At 32.5% G+C, this 16,912-nt stretch overlaps 1 protein-coding gene across 2 annotated transcripts in view; it reads right to left on the minus strand.

Annotated features, from left to right (window-relative positions):
* LOC126770314 (ras-related protein Rap-2b) overlaps window positions 1-13,140 on the minus strand; it is a 36,480-nt gene extending 23,340 nt beyond the window's left edge. For both annotated transcript variants that reach the window (XM_050489678.1, XM_050489679.1), the window contains exon 1: window positions 13,052-13,140. In XM_050489678.1, the coding sequence (XP_050345635.1) occupies window positions 13,052-13,140 (89 nt within the window). The remainder of the gene's footprint in view (window positions 1-13,051) is intronic.
* Window positions 13,141-16,912: the final 3,772 nt, after the last annotated feature.

Consider the following 16,912-nt stretch of genomic DNA (forward strand, 5'->3'; position numbering starts at 1 on the left):
CCCAGCAGTGGGACATTCACAGGCTGTTACGGTTACGGTTAAATGTACCGTAACGTAAAAATCATATTTAAATTCAGTTTTTTTTTTTTACAAATAATATGAAGTTCAAATTCAAAACATTATCTATAAGTAAGAGAATGATCAAGTTGTTGTCAATCTTTCTAAAAAACTAAGCGTTTTGCTCTGAAAATATAATCGACGAAACAATATTTAAGTATAACTTGTCCTTTAATTAATGTTATTCTATTTAATATACAAAACGACTACACATTTGGAAAGGATCCCATAAGTGTGGTCTCGCTGGGATTTTCAAATAACTGAATTGAACTTGAACTGAATTGTAAAGTTAATTTATCCATTTGTAAGTAACAGTAAAACAACAAATATAGTATTTTTTTTAATATGTCACTTAACAAGTAATTTATAATTGAAATGAAGATCGTCGAAATAAAATCTCTCTAGAATGTCAAATGAAAATTTCTCTAGAAACGTGTACCTAACCACAATGAAGCATCAACCGCATAATAGAATCGCCCACAAGGTTGTATAACAAATCAAAACTGTATGAAAGTTGAAACCAAGAAATGAAGATAATATTTTCTTTTACATAATGGCCTGTTTGTGTACGTATACTTATGTATTTGTGTGTACGTCAGGTCGGACCAATAGCAACTATTGATTTTTTCTATTAAGAATAAAGTAGCACTCCTGTATCTAAGCACGTTTGTACTACTATACCAATAAATCTACTGGGCAATTGGCTAAGCTTACATTGGACTGTCGTCATAGAAGTTTTAACACATGTTTATTTTCTTTCTATTTAAATTAAAATATTTAAAAAAAAACATTAGTGGCGGAGATTGACCAGGCTATCAGTAGTAGGATTCCAAGAAGTAACCACGTCAGTAAACGTGCCACCTCAAGTAAGATAACTAATTTATACTAAGAAAACTGCATATAAGGTAGATATTGTGTCGAGAAACGAAAGTACATAGCGTGCGCAGATGAGATCGTATCAGAATCAATTTTTCTTCATGTTGACAACAACACCTGGAAAGAATATTAATAATATCGTAAGTAAGAACAGATGGTATAAATTGTTCATTAGAAGAATCACCTGTAATAAAATTCTAATAACATATGTTTCAACCCCTCATTTTACTGTAAACACTTAAAAATATACGATAATTTTCAATGTTTATTTATTAATATAGAAATATGATATATCATTATATTTATTTCCGCAATTTTTTGATCCATGTGGAGATGCTCATACATGCATTATTATTAGTACATGCATTATTTATTAGACAATGCCTAAATAACAACATTCAACAGAGTTACTGGTGGTATTGTTGTGTTCCGGTTTGAAGGGTGAGTGAGCCAGTGTAATTACAGGCACAAGGGACATAAAATCTTAGTTCCCAAGGTTGGTGGCGCATTGGCTATAAGCGATGGTTGACATTTCTTACAATGTCAATGTCTAAGGGCGTTTGGTGACCACTTACCATCAGGTGGCCCATATACTCGTCCACCTTCCTATTCTATAAAAAAAAAAATTGTTTTTTTTTAAAAACCAGTCTTATCAACTATTTTTTATTTCCGTCAGACTAAGTATTAATCGAGCCTGGAAATTCGTGACATCGAAACCACACCGATGCCACCAGCATTCGTCGCTTATAAGAATTTATTATAAACCTCCCGCTTTAAATGTAATATGTTTACCGAATGTAATACAGACTTTAAAATGACACATTCAAATTTGCTCGGTTATCCCGAGTGAATCAACATTGTATACAAATTTTCATTATATTAGTATTGCAATAGTATTGCGTTTTGAGTGCATTTGAATATTGAATTAAAGATGGCGAATTATATTATACTATAAGACCGCCTTTTGTACATAAATAGTTTTAGTTTTTTTATGTTTGTGTTTAAAATGGTTCTGATTTGTGAGTGAGCCAGTGTAATTACAGGCACAAGGGACATAAAATCTTAGTTCCCAAGGTTGGTGGCGCATTGGCTATAAGCGATGGTTGACATTTCTTACAATGCCAATGTCTAAGGGCGTTTGGTGACCACTTACCATCAGGTGGTAATATACTCGTCCACCTTCCTATTCTATAAAAAAAAAAAGTTGTTATTTCAAAAACCAGTCTTATCAACTATTTTCATGAATATTTCTGTACGATATTTATTATATTTAAACAGTATCATATCCGTATTTATAAATAATTTTACATTGAATAATAATTTATTGAACGTAGAAAGTGCATGCAAAAGAGAACTTAAAATTCGAAATATAAATTAAATATATTATCGCACAAATTAAAATCCAGTCGAGTGCCGTCACTGTTAACAGTTACACTACAAAACATACTTAATTGTTTTTTGTGTTTTCGTTTTATTAGATAAATAAATTATTTTATTGTTGCTATAAACATACCCGCTTACTGAAAAACAAAAAATCAAATCAATACACAAAAACACACATACATGTTAATAAAAAGTCGATCAACCCCGAAGTTAGGTCTGTTTTTTAAATGTATGTATGTAGAATTTATGGAATGTATGAAAGTATGTATTTTGACATGGATATAAGGTGTCGATAGATTCACTAGTGTAAAGGGACATAAGGGGTAATATTTCTTACAGTGTCAATTTTTATGGGCGGCTGTAACCACTTACCATCAAGTGGTCCATTTGCCCGTCCACTAGTTATTTAAAAAAAAAGACCCTTATGTCTCTAACTGCACCTTATATTTCTTAATTAAGAATCTAAAACTTTTCTTCTATTTTCAGTAATAACCGCATTAATGCTGTTACCTACAATCTCGTTGTTGTGGAACAAAAAACGACACCGACGGAGAATGTTGCGAAGCGCGAACGTTAAACCGCGAAACCGTCTACGCTTTCATTCCACGTCTTTTCGCAGGCTTTTGTACAGCGAATGAAGAGCTGGCCAGCGAGTGGTGTCATGTTTGTGCTCACTCCAAAAATACGCCTTAGTGTTTATGACTATTATAGTCTACGTCAAGACACAAAATCACCGGACATCAGATTTGACATCGGACGCAGATTGCCGTAGGTTACATGAAACATTACTTGATTTTACAGTATCGAACATTAAACTTCATGCCCAATCACTGGTTGGACAGCTTATTAGATCACATATAAGATCTTCAAATAAATATGTCGATTCATATTAGGCTTAATTTTTGAAGAGACTACTTCTTTAGGCGCGTTACATGCTAATGTTTACATACATATATCTATTATAAACATATTATAAGCTGCGGCACTAGACTGGCATATGCGTAGCGGTCTATCTATATGCGTACACTAATAGACTGTGTAGTATGAGTATATTTTATGCATATTATTTTTTACAATAGATAAGCGGACGAGCAAATGGGCCGACTGATGATAAGTGTTCACCAACTCCCATAGACATAGCATTGTAAGAAATGTTAACCATCACTTACATCGCCAATGCGCTACCAACCTTCGGAACCTAGATTTTATGTCCCTTGGGCCTGTAATTACACAGGCTCATTCGCCCTTCAAACCGAAACACAACAATACAAGTACTGCTGTTTTGAATATCTGATGATTGGGTGGTACCTACGCAGACGAGCTTGCAAAAAGCCTTACCACCAGTCATTAATTAATTGAATTAAGTTTTATTAATATTATGTACCGTGTTTGCGACATATTGTGTATTTTGATTAATAAAGAGGAATATAATATAGATGTGGAAATTGGACTAATATACTTAACAATTTCAAGTTTTCACTTCTATTGGTAATCCCTATTTATTTAAATTACGTTTTATATAATTATGTTGTATTTTTCTTGTTTTCTTATATATAAAGATTTTAAATAACTATATAAATTATATATAAATTTTTTTACATGTATGATTTTAATAATATGTTGAAAATTAACAAAATTAGAAATAAAAGTTTTTATATCTCTCAATCAATCAATCAACAGCCAATAATTGTCCACTGCTGAACATAGGCCTCTCCCAAGGTACGCCAAAGCTCCCTGTCCTCCGCCTTTCGCATCCAGTTGGTGCCCGCCACCTTTTTAAGGTCATCGGTCCACCTGGCTGGAGGGCGCCCTAAGCTGCGCTTGCCGATTCGCGGTCTCCACTCTAGGACTCGTCTGCTCCAACGGCCATCGGTCCTACGACATACGTGACCAGCCCACTGCCACTTCAGCCTGCTAATTTTGCAAGCTATGTCGGTGACTCCGGTTCTTTTCCGGATAATCTCATTTCTGATCTTATCCTTCAAAGATACTCCGAGCATAGCTCGCTCCATAGCACGCTGAGCGACTTTGAATTTGTGGACTAGTCCTGCAGTTAGTGTCCACGTTTCGGCACCGTAGTACGGCAGACGCATTGGTTGAAGACTTTCGTCTTCAAACATTGCGGTATAGATGACTTGAGGACTTGACGAAGGTTGCCAAATGCTGCCCATCCCAAGCGAATTCTTCGATCGGCTTCCTTCTCGAAGTTGTTCCTACCGACTTGTATTATCTGTCCTAGGTAGGTAGGTCCTAGATATTCACTAACAACTTCGAGAGGTTTCCCCTCGACGTATATCGGTCCCGGCACGACATGCCTATTGAACATGACCTTGGTCTTGTCCAAGTTTATACCGAGACCGACACACCGGGAAGACTCGCCTAGGCTACGCAGCATTTCGGTGAGTTGTTCCAGCAACTCTGATATCGTCGGCAAATCGAAGGTGTGAGATGTACTCGCCGTTTACATAGACTCCATACCCAGTCCAATCCAGCGTCTTGAAAACGTCTTCCAACGCGTTGGTGAACAGTTTCGGGGATATTACATCCCCCTGTCTCACCCCTCTGCGCAGTTGGATCGCCTTCGTCTTACAGTCCTGGATGTGGACAGTCATTGTAGCGGCGTTGTACAGACATCTCAGTACCTCGATATATCTCCAGTCGATATGACATCTCTGCAATGAGTCGAGCACTGCCCAGGTTTCGATGGAGTCGAAGGCTTTCTCGTAGTCCACAAATGCCATACACAGCGGCTGATTGTACTCTTCGGTCTTCTGCACAATCTGCCGAACAGTATGGATGTGGTCCACGGTGCTGTAGCCTGATCGAAAGCCGGCTTGCTCTGGGGTCTGGAACTCGTCAAGTCGTCTGGCGAGACGGTTCGTGACGACTCTTGAGAACAGCTTATACACGTGACTCAGGAGGGAGATTGGTCTGTAGTTTTTCAAGAGGGTTTTATCACCTTTCTTGAAAAACAGTACCACCTCACTCCCGCTCCTCGTTTCCGGGGTCTTGCCGTGTTGGATGACGGAATTAAAGAGGCTTGCTAGCTCTTTCATGATCGGAGTCCCGCCTTCCCTTAAGCAACTTTGTTGTGATTCTCTTCTCTGTGGCGGAAAACACTTGCGGGATGTGTTTTGCAGTATTTTGACCAGCGTGTCGGTTCTCTCATCAATGCTGCTTACGGTTTAACTCTCATCAATGTTGCTTAGGTTTACGGTTTAAACGCGGTGAATTGATTTTTATAATCTTATATCTCTAGCTTATGACTTTTTCCTTAATGTGTAAAACGTTTTATTTTTTATGTTTGCGACATATAAAAAAAAATCTCATTTTCTAATTAATTTCAATAATCAAATAGGGGTGATTTATCTTCTAATATAACATTCGACCTTAGGTAACCCTTTAGTGGGAAAGGACAAATGTCGAAACTGTATCTAAAAGTTGGCAGTAGATCATTAGAAACACGACACTAACATGGTTTCAGATTAATAATTACCGAATTTAAGTATTTACCTCCGGTTTATTTTCTTGTTCTACTTTCAAATACTCATTTATATATTTTCTTTACTAGTTTTTTTTCATCAAACGCCAAAGTTCAATGAGACCCTGATATTAATAAATTAGAGAGTAGTTAGCGGTTGGGCAACATTCGCGGTCTAGTAAATAAGGCTTAACTGACTTAACTGGCTTAGGTGATGTGGGTAAGGCTCATCTGGTGTATTTATGTTACTTTCACTTTATTATATCCTATGAAATTCTATTCAGGCGAAGTGGAGCCGATATCAGTGCGACCATTTTTAATAGAAAAAGATTCCTTAAAGCGCACATATAAACTCTTCTGAATATAAAGTAGCTTATCATACTTCATTTTAAAACAAAAAAAAAAAGTAAAGGTAAAGTTTATATTAACGCACGTGTTAATACCACAGTTTGCAATTAAAAATATATTTATTATATTAATCGTATACTTATACGTTAGAAAAAGAAATTCCACTCGGTTTTTCACACCGTTTTCTCTAGGTTTTGATCTATGCCTTTCCCTATGAGTGAAATATTATTCAATAAATAAATATGAATCATCTATCTATATTACTTAAAGATTTTGACTTGCTTGAAATAAATGTGAACTAAGTTGAAATAAGTCTCGTACAATAAATGCTGATAATATGAATAAATATAATAAGAAATAAGCAAATGTCTATTTTATCTACACTATGACACATACGCCAAATACCACTTTATTATTCTTCATATATAAAGCAGATACAAATTTAGTTTTCGTAAAGTAAACTCGAACTCATTGTATTTATAACTAAAGTGACCCAGGGGATAGAGGATGAAATGGTGAGAGATATGCTTATTATATCCCGTGTTCGGTGAGGAGAAAAAACACCAACAGGAAAGCTGTATGTATGTATCTAACCGATAAACACTAGCGTAGCATGGTGAAATAGGCTTCCAAATTTCATCCCAACAGGATACTTATAGCTCATATATTAAACATTCAATGTTTTGTAAATTGTAATGTTTTTATAATGATTTATTCGTTTTAACTGAAGTATAACGTCTGAACTTTCCAATACAGTTTATCGATACTTTCATTTAAAAAAAACATCATTAATATCGGATGAATGGACAATAATAATGTTACAGTTAGAAAGAGGGTGCGACGTCGTCAGAGCTTTTATTCGAACATAATAGGATAGTTTCATAAAAGAGCTGACGCCGTGCGATTCTTTGTAACCAGTGTAAAAATGTTCGGATGCGTTGTTGAACGCGTGAACGGTCATTTAAAACTTTTCTTTACAACTCGTAGCATATTTTTTATTCAATCATATTTTTTTTAATTATTTAAAATTATTTGCGATGTGGGAAGTATTTAATTTTGTAGCTACACATAAAAATATGATATATGAAAATTCTTTTGACTCTGCCCGGTTAGATGGAATGTCTATTTAGGCGGAGAGACACCACATCCAGGATGGAGGACCGTACGTGCTTTACGAGGCACGGGTCTGTAATACTGCTGACATCGTACGTACACTGTTATTTAGACTCTGATGATAATTAATTCAGTCTTTAGATATAGATTACTTAAATGTTAGCATTTGACGGCAAGATTAAAGTCCCATTAGTAACAAACTATGTCTGGTACAAAAGTTATTTCATAGTTTACGTTCTCGCAATAGCTTTTGTTCCCTGTAAAAGGGAAGGCCACGAAAGCTCGTGATTTTAGATCTTATGTTTTGTTGTCTTCTTAGAAGCGCTCCCTTAGTCTTCACCTACTTGGAAAGTACATAGTGGTTACACTTATGAATATATATGTATTTATATTAATAGCCAGCAACGTTATTCATTGTTCACTTTGTTGTCTCTTATTCCAGTATTTTCTATTTATAATCTAAATGACCAATAGAACACTGTATTTTAAATTCGGATTTTAATAAAACGAACTTGCAGGCATAGAGATTCCCACATATAAAAACGTTATATGAGGCGGATAATTCCAATTAAAATATGAGGGATGTTCGTCATCACTTATGTTTATCATATATATTTCTTCGCACTGCTATAAACCTGGGAGAAATAGCATTCGAGAGGTTTTTATTGCTAGTCGCGTGCCTGACGTCAACTTTTCTTTAAAATTATTTAGGTCATGTGTTATATTCCTGTTGTCATACAGGTTGTTGTTACGTTGGGGTGATAGGATCCATGTGTGTGCTTTGCACAAATATATCTTTTAGACAGCTCTTACGACACCCACAGGTTAATTTGAAGTGGTTCCATTTTACTCTATCGTTCAGTTAATATATAAATAAAATATAATATAAATCTAATTGCCTCCACTGGTTAGGTCTGGTTCATTTTTCGCCCAGAGGATCAGAATTATGATTCAAAGGTGAAATTCTGCTAGCATTCTTGCCACCATTCTATACGGTCATGATTTGTACAGTAACTTTTTTTTATTTTTAAATTATATATATTTAATGCTTTGTATATTTTATTAAGTTGCAATTATTATATCATTTATTTGATTGTATACTGAAATATTACATTCATATAAAATCAGGTCATTCAACCCGCTGACATGACAAATGTTAATTGGGTACGGTTTGATACAAATTTATGGGGTAGGATAATAAAACGGTATTTTAAAATATATACAACAATAATAACATTTTGAAAAACAAGCCTTATTTTGTATGTACATGCTTTCGTGCCTATTCTGTTAACTGTTAAGGAGTTCCTTCGTCTGGACCCAATCCTGGATGTACAATCAAGTCATGCCTACCATAAAAATACATTGTCATCGGAACTGAACCAAAATAAAAATTAACTACGTAGGATGACGTCAAGTGATTCTAATTCAGATTCTAAGATTTGATCTAAACTAACAAACATTGCAAGCTTAATAAATGCTTGGAAAAAGCGATAATTATAAGACGATTACTAATATTTCATTTGAGAAAAAGAGAAACTACTGAATTTGTTGCCGATTCTCTTTCCGAATCGACGGTAGCTTTACAATAAATTTTATCATGCCGATTCAAAAACTGAAGCTTCAGTCAATGGTAACCGACACGGCTGAAGAGCAAATTGCTTTACGTGATTTTCGATGCACGAGAGAGTAAGACTGATAAAATCTTAAGTTTGTGTTACTCTCAGCATTTGAATGATGAAAATTCTCTGTTTATCTACCAGGGATTTAAACATAGGACCATATCAGCTTCCTAAGCTATTCAGTTGACTGCCAAAGCAGTTATTGAAAAGTAAATTAATATCCACATAAATATAAATAATATTACAATATATATTATATTCAATTTATCATGCGTTTTATTGGTTGCGATTTTCAGTTTTAAAATCTAATCGACTTGTATTGAACAAATATTTATTCCGACCTGGTACTAAAATAAAAACACATATATATAGTTTCCCATTTCGTAAAGCCATTAGAAAACAATTTCATATGAAAGCTTTTGCCTGTAGCTTCTCTTTTATAGAATTTCCATAACTCTTATCTAGGATACGACCATACTATTTCGCTTCAATTTCGTTGTCATAGTACTTTATTTTTAAAATTGTATTGAAATGACGATTCTTACTCTACAGAAATAACCTTAAACATTAAATATATATACAAAACAATAAAAAATCATGCCTTCATTTTATACAGAGAAACTTGAAATTAAAAATGTTCTCATGTCATTCAATCCGTTGCACAAGCTCGGTGAATTATTGCATTCATTTATTCAAAACCGTATGATACACTGACTTAATTTATTCAACATGTCATCATTATATGTACTCACACATAAAAACAGTGATATATTTACGTGTGTAGCGTCTAATATTATTTCACACACATATAACAAATTGCAGAGTATTCGGGGACACGTTTGAGCGTGTAGGGAATACTTTTGCTCATATAGGCTATCTGTTAAGCAAATGTTTTGCTTATATGTTTGACGAAATGAACTTCATACTCGTCCAAATAAACGAGACATGTTATGTGATATAAACGTACATATGTATACGCAGTATGCACATATATAATTATTATTAAGTATTGAAACGATCAAGTCATTCAAACGAAACATGTATGATGTTACTTATTAAGTAAACAGAGAATGATTTTAGAATCAGAATTAATACATATTTTAAAATAACATTTAATTATATAAATATATGTATATATAAATATATATATATAAATTTACATAAATTTGCAGAATTCAACAACATAAATAATATGAGTGGTATAATTAATTTATTATGCAGATAAAATAGAATAGTCTGCTTAATGCAAAGCTGATTCAGTTACAAGATTAGTCCATATTCAAACACTCCCTGTGTTCTAAAGCTAAAGTAAATCCAGGTTGAAGAGGGACAGTAAATTGTATTAAGTCTGTATCAAATCCCGACGGAAGACAAGCTTTGCGATCTCTATTAATAGTTAGCCAACAAACTTGAAAAAATTTGCTAGCAATTTTACATGACTTTTAAATATTCTTTATAGTTACTTAATTATTTATTCATATTATAATATATTTACTTGGTAGTAGGTTTTTATACAAGTCCATCTGGGTAGGTACCACCCACTCATTATCTATCGCTAAGCAGCTATGCTAAGTAAATTGTGGTTTAAAAGGTGAGTGAGCCAGTATAACTACAGTTACAAGGGAAATATCATCTTAGTTTCCAATGATGGTTAATATTTCTTACAGTGTCAATCATTATGGGCTGTGGTATCCACTTAACTTCGGGTACCCCATTTGCCAATCTATATTTTATTGTATGATCAATATTTAGATCGATAATAATATAACTCACTTTTACACTAAGAATATATGTTGAATAGTTAAGTGATCAAAAGAATGAAAAATAAATTCTTAATTAAAAAAAAAATTTAAACCTTCTCCTGCTAAAATTTACAATAAAGCTTTTTAGTTGCTAACAATTTTTTAGATGGTAACACACCTTGACAATAAAATAGAGTGATCACCTCAACTTCAAATAACAATAATTCAGCTAATTCCCTGTCGCCTGTTTTTCCAGCTCTGAAGTATTTCTATCCGAAATGGTGGCAGGTTTTACAATAAATAAGTATTCTTCTATATTAATAAAGATTTTTATTTGAAATTTTAGTGTTAATTGATAAGTATGAAGCAGACGAATGAAGATTTTTATCTATAAATGTATGTTATTACTTTTTTTATCAATGTTGTTGATTTTAGTAAAAATATATCAAAAGTAACATTTAAATAATATAGTAGTCATATATCGAAATAAAATTAGAATAATTACGTGTCTATATGAATAGATTGCCTTTTAAGTATGTGACTTAAAAGGCAATCTATTCTTCTAGTGTATATGTAGGTTAAGGGATATAGATGGTAGTCTAAGCGTGCTTAAGTTGCAGCTTTAAGCGAAAACTTAAGTGAGATCTTTCTCTAAATCTAACACCATCCTTCCCGATCCACCCACGGGTTCCTTCGCATAATTTGACTTTAAACATTTCGAATTTCTCAAAGTTTTCAAATAAACCAAAGAGTATATAAATAATACAAATACTTTTTAAAGCACATTAATTCTACAATTGACAAAAAGGTCACGATATTCTTATTCGTCGCAAAACGATAACGAAACAATACGCACGATCGTCTTTTATCAACTAGCAATATTTTTTACAATAAATTGAATAAAAAACATAAGTGTCCGTATTTGTGAAATAAATAAAAGAAACATTGATGAAATTATCAATTATGAATTATTCCAATTCGTATATAATATACTATCAATTATAGACATTGTTCCCCTTATAATATAAACATTTTCAATCAATTAAGTTCAATATATAAATAAATGAATTAAACTTAAAATGCAAAATACACCAAAAAAGTAAAACATTTAATTTTTTTTAAAGTAAGTAATAAATATTCTATAATATTGTTTTGTAGCCTAATTAACGAAATTGATTAAATAATATAATATTAAATGTACTAAAGGTTGTTCAGAGATTAAACCATTTCTTTTATCTTTCTAGACTGTAATAGTCCAGGCTAAAATACATTAAAGATAAATCCTAATTTATTAGTGATCGTTAAAACAAACACAATACAGACAAAGGTTTTTAATTTTTAATGTTCGATAAATGCATTATTTATTTATATATTAATGACTGTTAAGTCAAAGTTCCAATGTTAAGTGTGTAGGAAAGTTTACTTAATATTGGAACTTCAGGTTATTTATTTATTTATTTTATTAAGGACAATCGGCAGTCACTACACTTACACATGTTTATAGTAAAATCACATTCAAACTTAATATAAAATGTGCGACTCTTCAAGGCGGCCACAACGTGCATTTTTAAGGTACAATATACATTTCTTTTTTGTATTACTTATAACAGATTATACAGTTGTAAATGTCTCTTCAAAATTTGATATTTATAATTGGTGGTAAGGATTATTAATGTGTGAAGGTACCATTATACTCATCACATATTCTACCGCCAAACATCAATACTTAGTATTGTTGTGTTCCGGTTTAAAGGCTACGAGTCAGTGGAACTGCAAGCATACAGGGAGATTACATCTTTGTTTCCATGTTTGGTAGTATATTGGCGATAATATGGATGGTTTAAATTTCTTAAACTAATACTTTCTATGGTGGTGATCATTTACCACCAAGACCTCTGTCTACCTTTTACAAATTAAAAAAAAAATTATATGATGCAGTTCAGAAAAAAATGTAGCTAAAAGATTTGTCAAATTTCTTTTTTTTTAATTCAATATATATATTATTCCTTCATGATATGTTACCATAATTCAAAATTCACCTGAAAATATAACAGCTTAAAATACTTAATATAAATTGAATTAATATTATGAACTCATTTTGAGTAATATTTAAATTATTATATAGCAGAATATATATTCATTTGAATCTCTAAATGATAAGATTATTAAAGTAAATACCTCGCCCCTGAACCAGTATAGTAATTAAGTGTAATAAATACTCCCACTGAAAAGGTGTAATACGAAATAAGATCCGTTCATGGATCGAGCAATTTAGCTCCAATTATGTTAATTGCCCAAACTTTCCTTCGACCCGACAAGCTACGAAAAGCTACGTGAACCTACAGGCCTCTGCAAACATACCTTCCTGAGATACACTAACAATAATATTGACATTATTAATATTTATCGAAATATATTTGGAATGCACATACCTCGGTGGTCTTTTATCTTCTTCGGGTTCTTCTTTCAAAAAAGAAGGCTGTAAACTAAATCGGCGACGGAACTGATGTCTGCCTTTCATATTGCTCAATTTAATAACCACTTAACACATGCTACCACGATTGTGTATCGGGACACGTAAATTCCGACAGGGTAATTATACTTTGGAGACGTGCGTAACGCGGGACGCTCGGGCGGCGAGTGGTGGCCGGGACGCTACGGAGTACGGAGTATAAATCTACGCAGCTTCAGGCTACCGCTTAAATAAGCCACTATGACAATGATATCTAACTTTTATTAAGTAATGAATAACAAAAATATTATTTTTTCTTAATAAATAATAAAGAAGGATTATCTTTCTAGGAATCAAAAGGGTTTCCCTTTGATAATTATAATTAATTCAGAATAAGCTTCACATTTTTCGTTTTGTCGCAATCGATTTTCACTTTGTTTTATCGCGAAACTTATCGAATCCGGTCCTAGATTATGTCTGCTTTATTTTGTGAATAAAAAAACACACTTCGGGCACTTTTGATGTAATAAAAAATGAGAAATTCTCAATCATATAAGCGCGCATTTGTAATTAAAGATATATTTTTATAAAGAAACGTAATTTTTTTAACTTTTATGAATGCATTTTATACACGAACACGACAGAAACATGGCATCTTAATAAAATCATAGAGGATATCCGTTAAGTAAAATTCTGACAGAGTATACCAAAGCGTAAGTACATGACGTGGATCCTGCCTGTTGCTTCGGTGTCTCACCGTACACCTATTACGAGGTATAAAATAATCAAGCGATCGGCGTTTTCACGAACTTTTGCTGAAACGGGCTTTGTGAAGATTTTAATTGAATAGAAAATATATTTTAATTTTGCCTCTAAAGTTTTGATCGTATTTTTATTATTACTACTACTACTAACCTGTATAATGTTCGTAACAATTAAACTATTTAGCGGGGATATATAAATATCCCTACCACCAACCACTATAAAATGGTTCCCTTCGCTTGTTCTTGCCCGTACAATATTTTAATTTTTCATTTATCTCGCAAACATTTTAAGCGTTTAAATCCTCTTTATTTTTGTATTTCTAAAAAGATGTATGAAGTTACATTATGAAGTAATGTATGAAGATAGATATATAAAGAATATTCTTTTAAGTTCAAGAAAACTGAAGAAGTCAATTTAGGAAGGTATGCCGCTGTTAAATATTTACTTTCACAACGAGGTCGGGTCGTCTGCAAAATAAATATCATATCTACGGCTTAATTAAACATTTTTAGACGTTTTAAAGGATAACCATTCATACTTCGCTATTGAACATTGTTATGACCGATTTCAAATTATATAGATCTGTAATGTTTTTTTATTTAAAAATATTTTTATATTTACTTGATGATGGCTGCAACTATTGTTAGTTATTGTAATCCGTACCTTTTTCGGTTCCATTTCATTGTGCTATTATACTCACTTGATTTAAAAATTAGACTATGTTACGACTAATTGATATATGTACACTATGACATCATCATATAATTATCATACTCGTAGATATGTATTAATTATATTAATATTTGTTTTTTCACATTTACATTTGCGGCTATGTGAGACTGCCCTGAACATTGGTGCAGGTTCGAGGTTTTCTTCACCGCGTAGCACGAGATGAATTATAAACACAAATAAATGAAATTAGATAAACGGTAAACACTTCATATAAACATTCAGTGCTTGTCTAGGTTTCACCATCAATGATTAAGAATCACGGCTCACCACCTCGGCTCTTCCAATTCGACAATTTGACAATTAGGATTCTCAATAATTGTGTGATTTATAGAAACGAAACGATAATAAAGTTTTGAACTTCACCATGACCTTATTGAAATCGGGTTCTGTAAACGATAAATGGGACAAGCGTCTCATTTATCGACACACAGGAGAACGTGACGTCAATATACAAGAATAGCTTATGAAATTATCACAAACTTATTAAAGTTTATTATTGGAAAATGAAATGGAATGGAATTGCAAATAACTTCAGCAAAGTGGAACAGCAGATCAAGTACACGTTTTGGTGGTTTACTTTCAAGGATTATCTTTTTTATATTTGGTGGTAGGGCACTCATCAGATATTCTGCAGGTAAACAGCAATACTTAGTATTGTTGCGTTCCGGTTTGAAAGGTGAGTGAGCCAGTGTAATTACAGACACAAGGGACATAACATTTCAGTTTGCAAGGTTGGTGCCGCATTGGCGATGTATGTAATGGTTATTATTTCTTACATCGCCAATGTTTACGGGCATTGATTATTATTAGGTGTCCCATTTGCTCGTCCATCTTCCTATAATATAAAAAACACATATTACCAGCAGCCACCTTTAATAATGTTAACTGAGATACCTACTTAACTGTGGAATGCTTTGCCAGAGTCCGTATTTCCTGATAGGTACAATGTTGGTGTCTTCAAATCCAGAGTAAACAGGTTTCTTATAGGCAAGCGTGCTATATCCTAGACAGTGTCGATGCTTAACATCAGGCAAGTCAACGGTTAAACGCTGGCCTATTAATTGTAAAAAAAAACCTACCTTAAAATTTCAACTGATAGAGATGACTGGAACTCGTGGGTAAATATATTGTATATACTTCAAAATTTAATATATTTTTAATAATTCAAATCTTAATATATTTTTAATAATCAGACTTTAGTATCTAGTGTTTGTGCTCGAGTTTTAACCTGCAGTCCTCAGTTATGATTCACTTGCATTAACCACTGGGCCATGACTGTTGAATCTAACCATGTCTTTTAACTAATTTAAATTACACTTGACCAAAAAACCATTTAAAAAATTAGAAAGAGAACTGTATTTTCTTTCTTTTTTATATTTCAAGTCTAATTTGCTTTTGAGGAACAATAAGAGGGTATAAATAATACGAACGCTTTCAAGCTATAAACTGAAGTAAGATAAGATAGTAGCAATGAAACATTCCAATACATCTAGAATTGGCTTTTATCGTGATTTTACAGTTATTTTCTTTAGTACGATGTATTTAAATATGTATATATATATTTTTTTAATTAAAACCATATATTGATCTAATATTTACATATTTTATGAAAACGATATTATATTGTTAAAATGTTCTACTAACCGAGTTCTTTCACTTCACCAGGTATCAATTCACAAGTTTTAATTATGCAAAAAATGCTTTTTAATTTTAATTAAGTTTTAATTATTAAAATTTTTAATATTCAAAACACACCTGGGCCTTGATAATATGGAAGGTTTAACCGCAAAACTGACCGTGGCTCACGCACGACACTTTATCCTGAATCATTATATCGTTTTTTTTTTATAACAGGAATGAAAGTACTCGAGTGTCATAAAACATTATCGGCCTTACTTATAAAAGTTGTTTAGCAGGAGTTTAAATAAACACTCTTTCGGTAATCATTGATTTTATTTTTATTATAAAATTATTATATATAATATAATATAAATAAAACATACATGTTCATGTAAAGATTATGAAGATGAAAAAATATTGATGCAACTAGATGCATCAAAGTAGAACATTGAAATAATTTTTAATTCCAAAATGACACTCATAACTTTATTTCTCAGAAAGATATTAGCATTTATTTTCATCATGTTTCATTATTTTTCAAACATTTTCCTCGGAATGTAGATGGAATGTGTCATTATACTTGTGTCTCGTTTAGTGACATTTTGTACAAAGTTGAAGTTATATATATAACACATAAGAGCGCACGTATATATTTGTGTTGGTGTGTACGCACACATATCTTGATATAAAATATATTCGTATGTCTAATATGTTTAAAGTTAAG

The sequence above is a fragment of the Nymphalis io genome, chromosome 8, assembly GCF_905147045.1.
Source record: "Nymphalis io chromosome 8, ilAglIoxx1.1, whole genome shotgun sequence".
In the NCBI taxonomy this organism is placed as follows: Eukaryota; Metazoa; Arthropoda; class Insecta; order Lepidoptera; family Nymphalidae; genus Nymphalis; species Nymphalis io.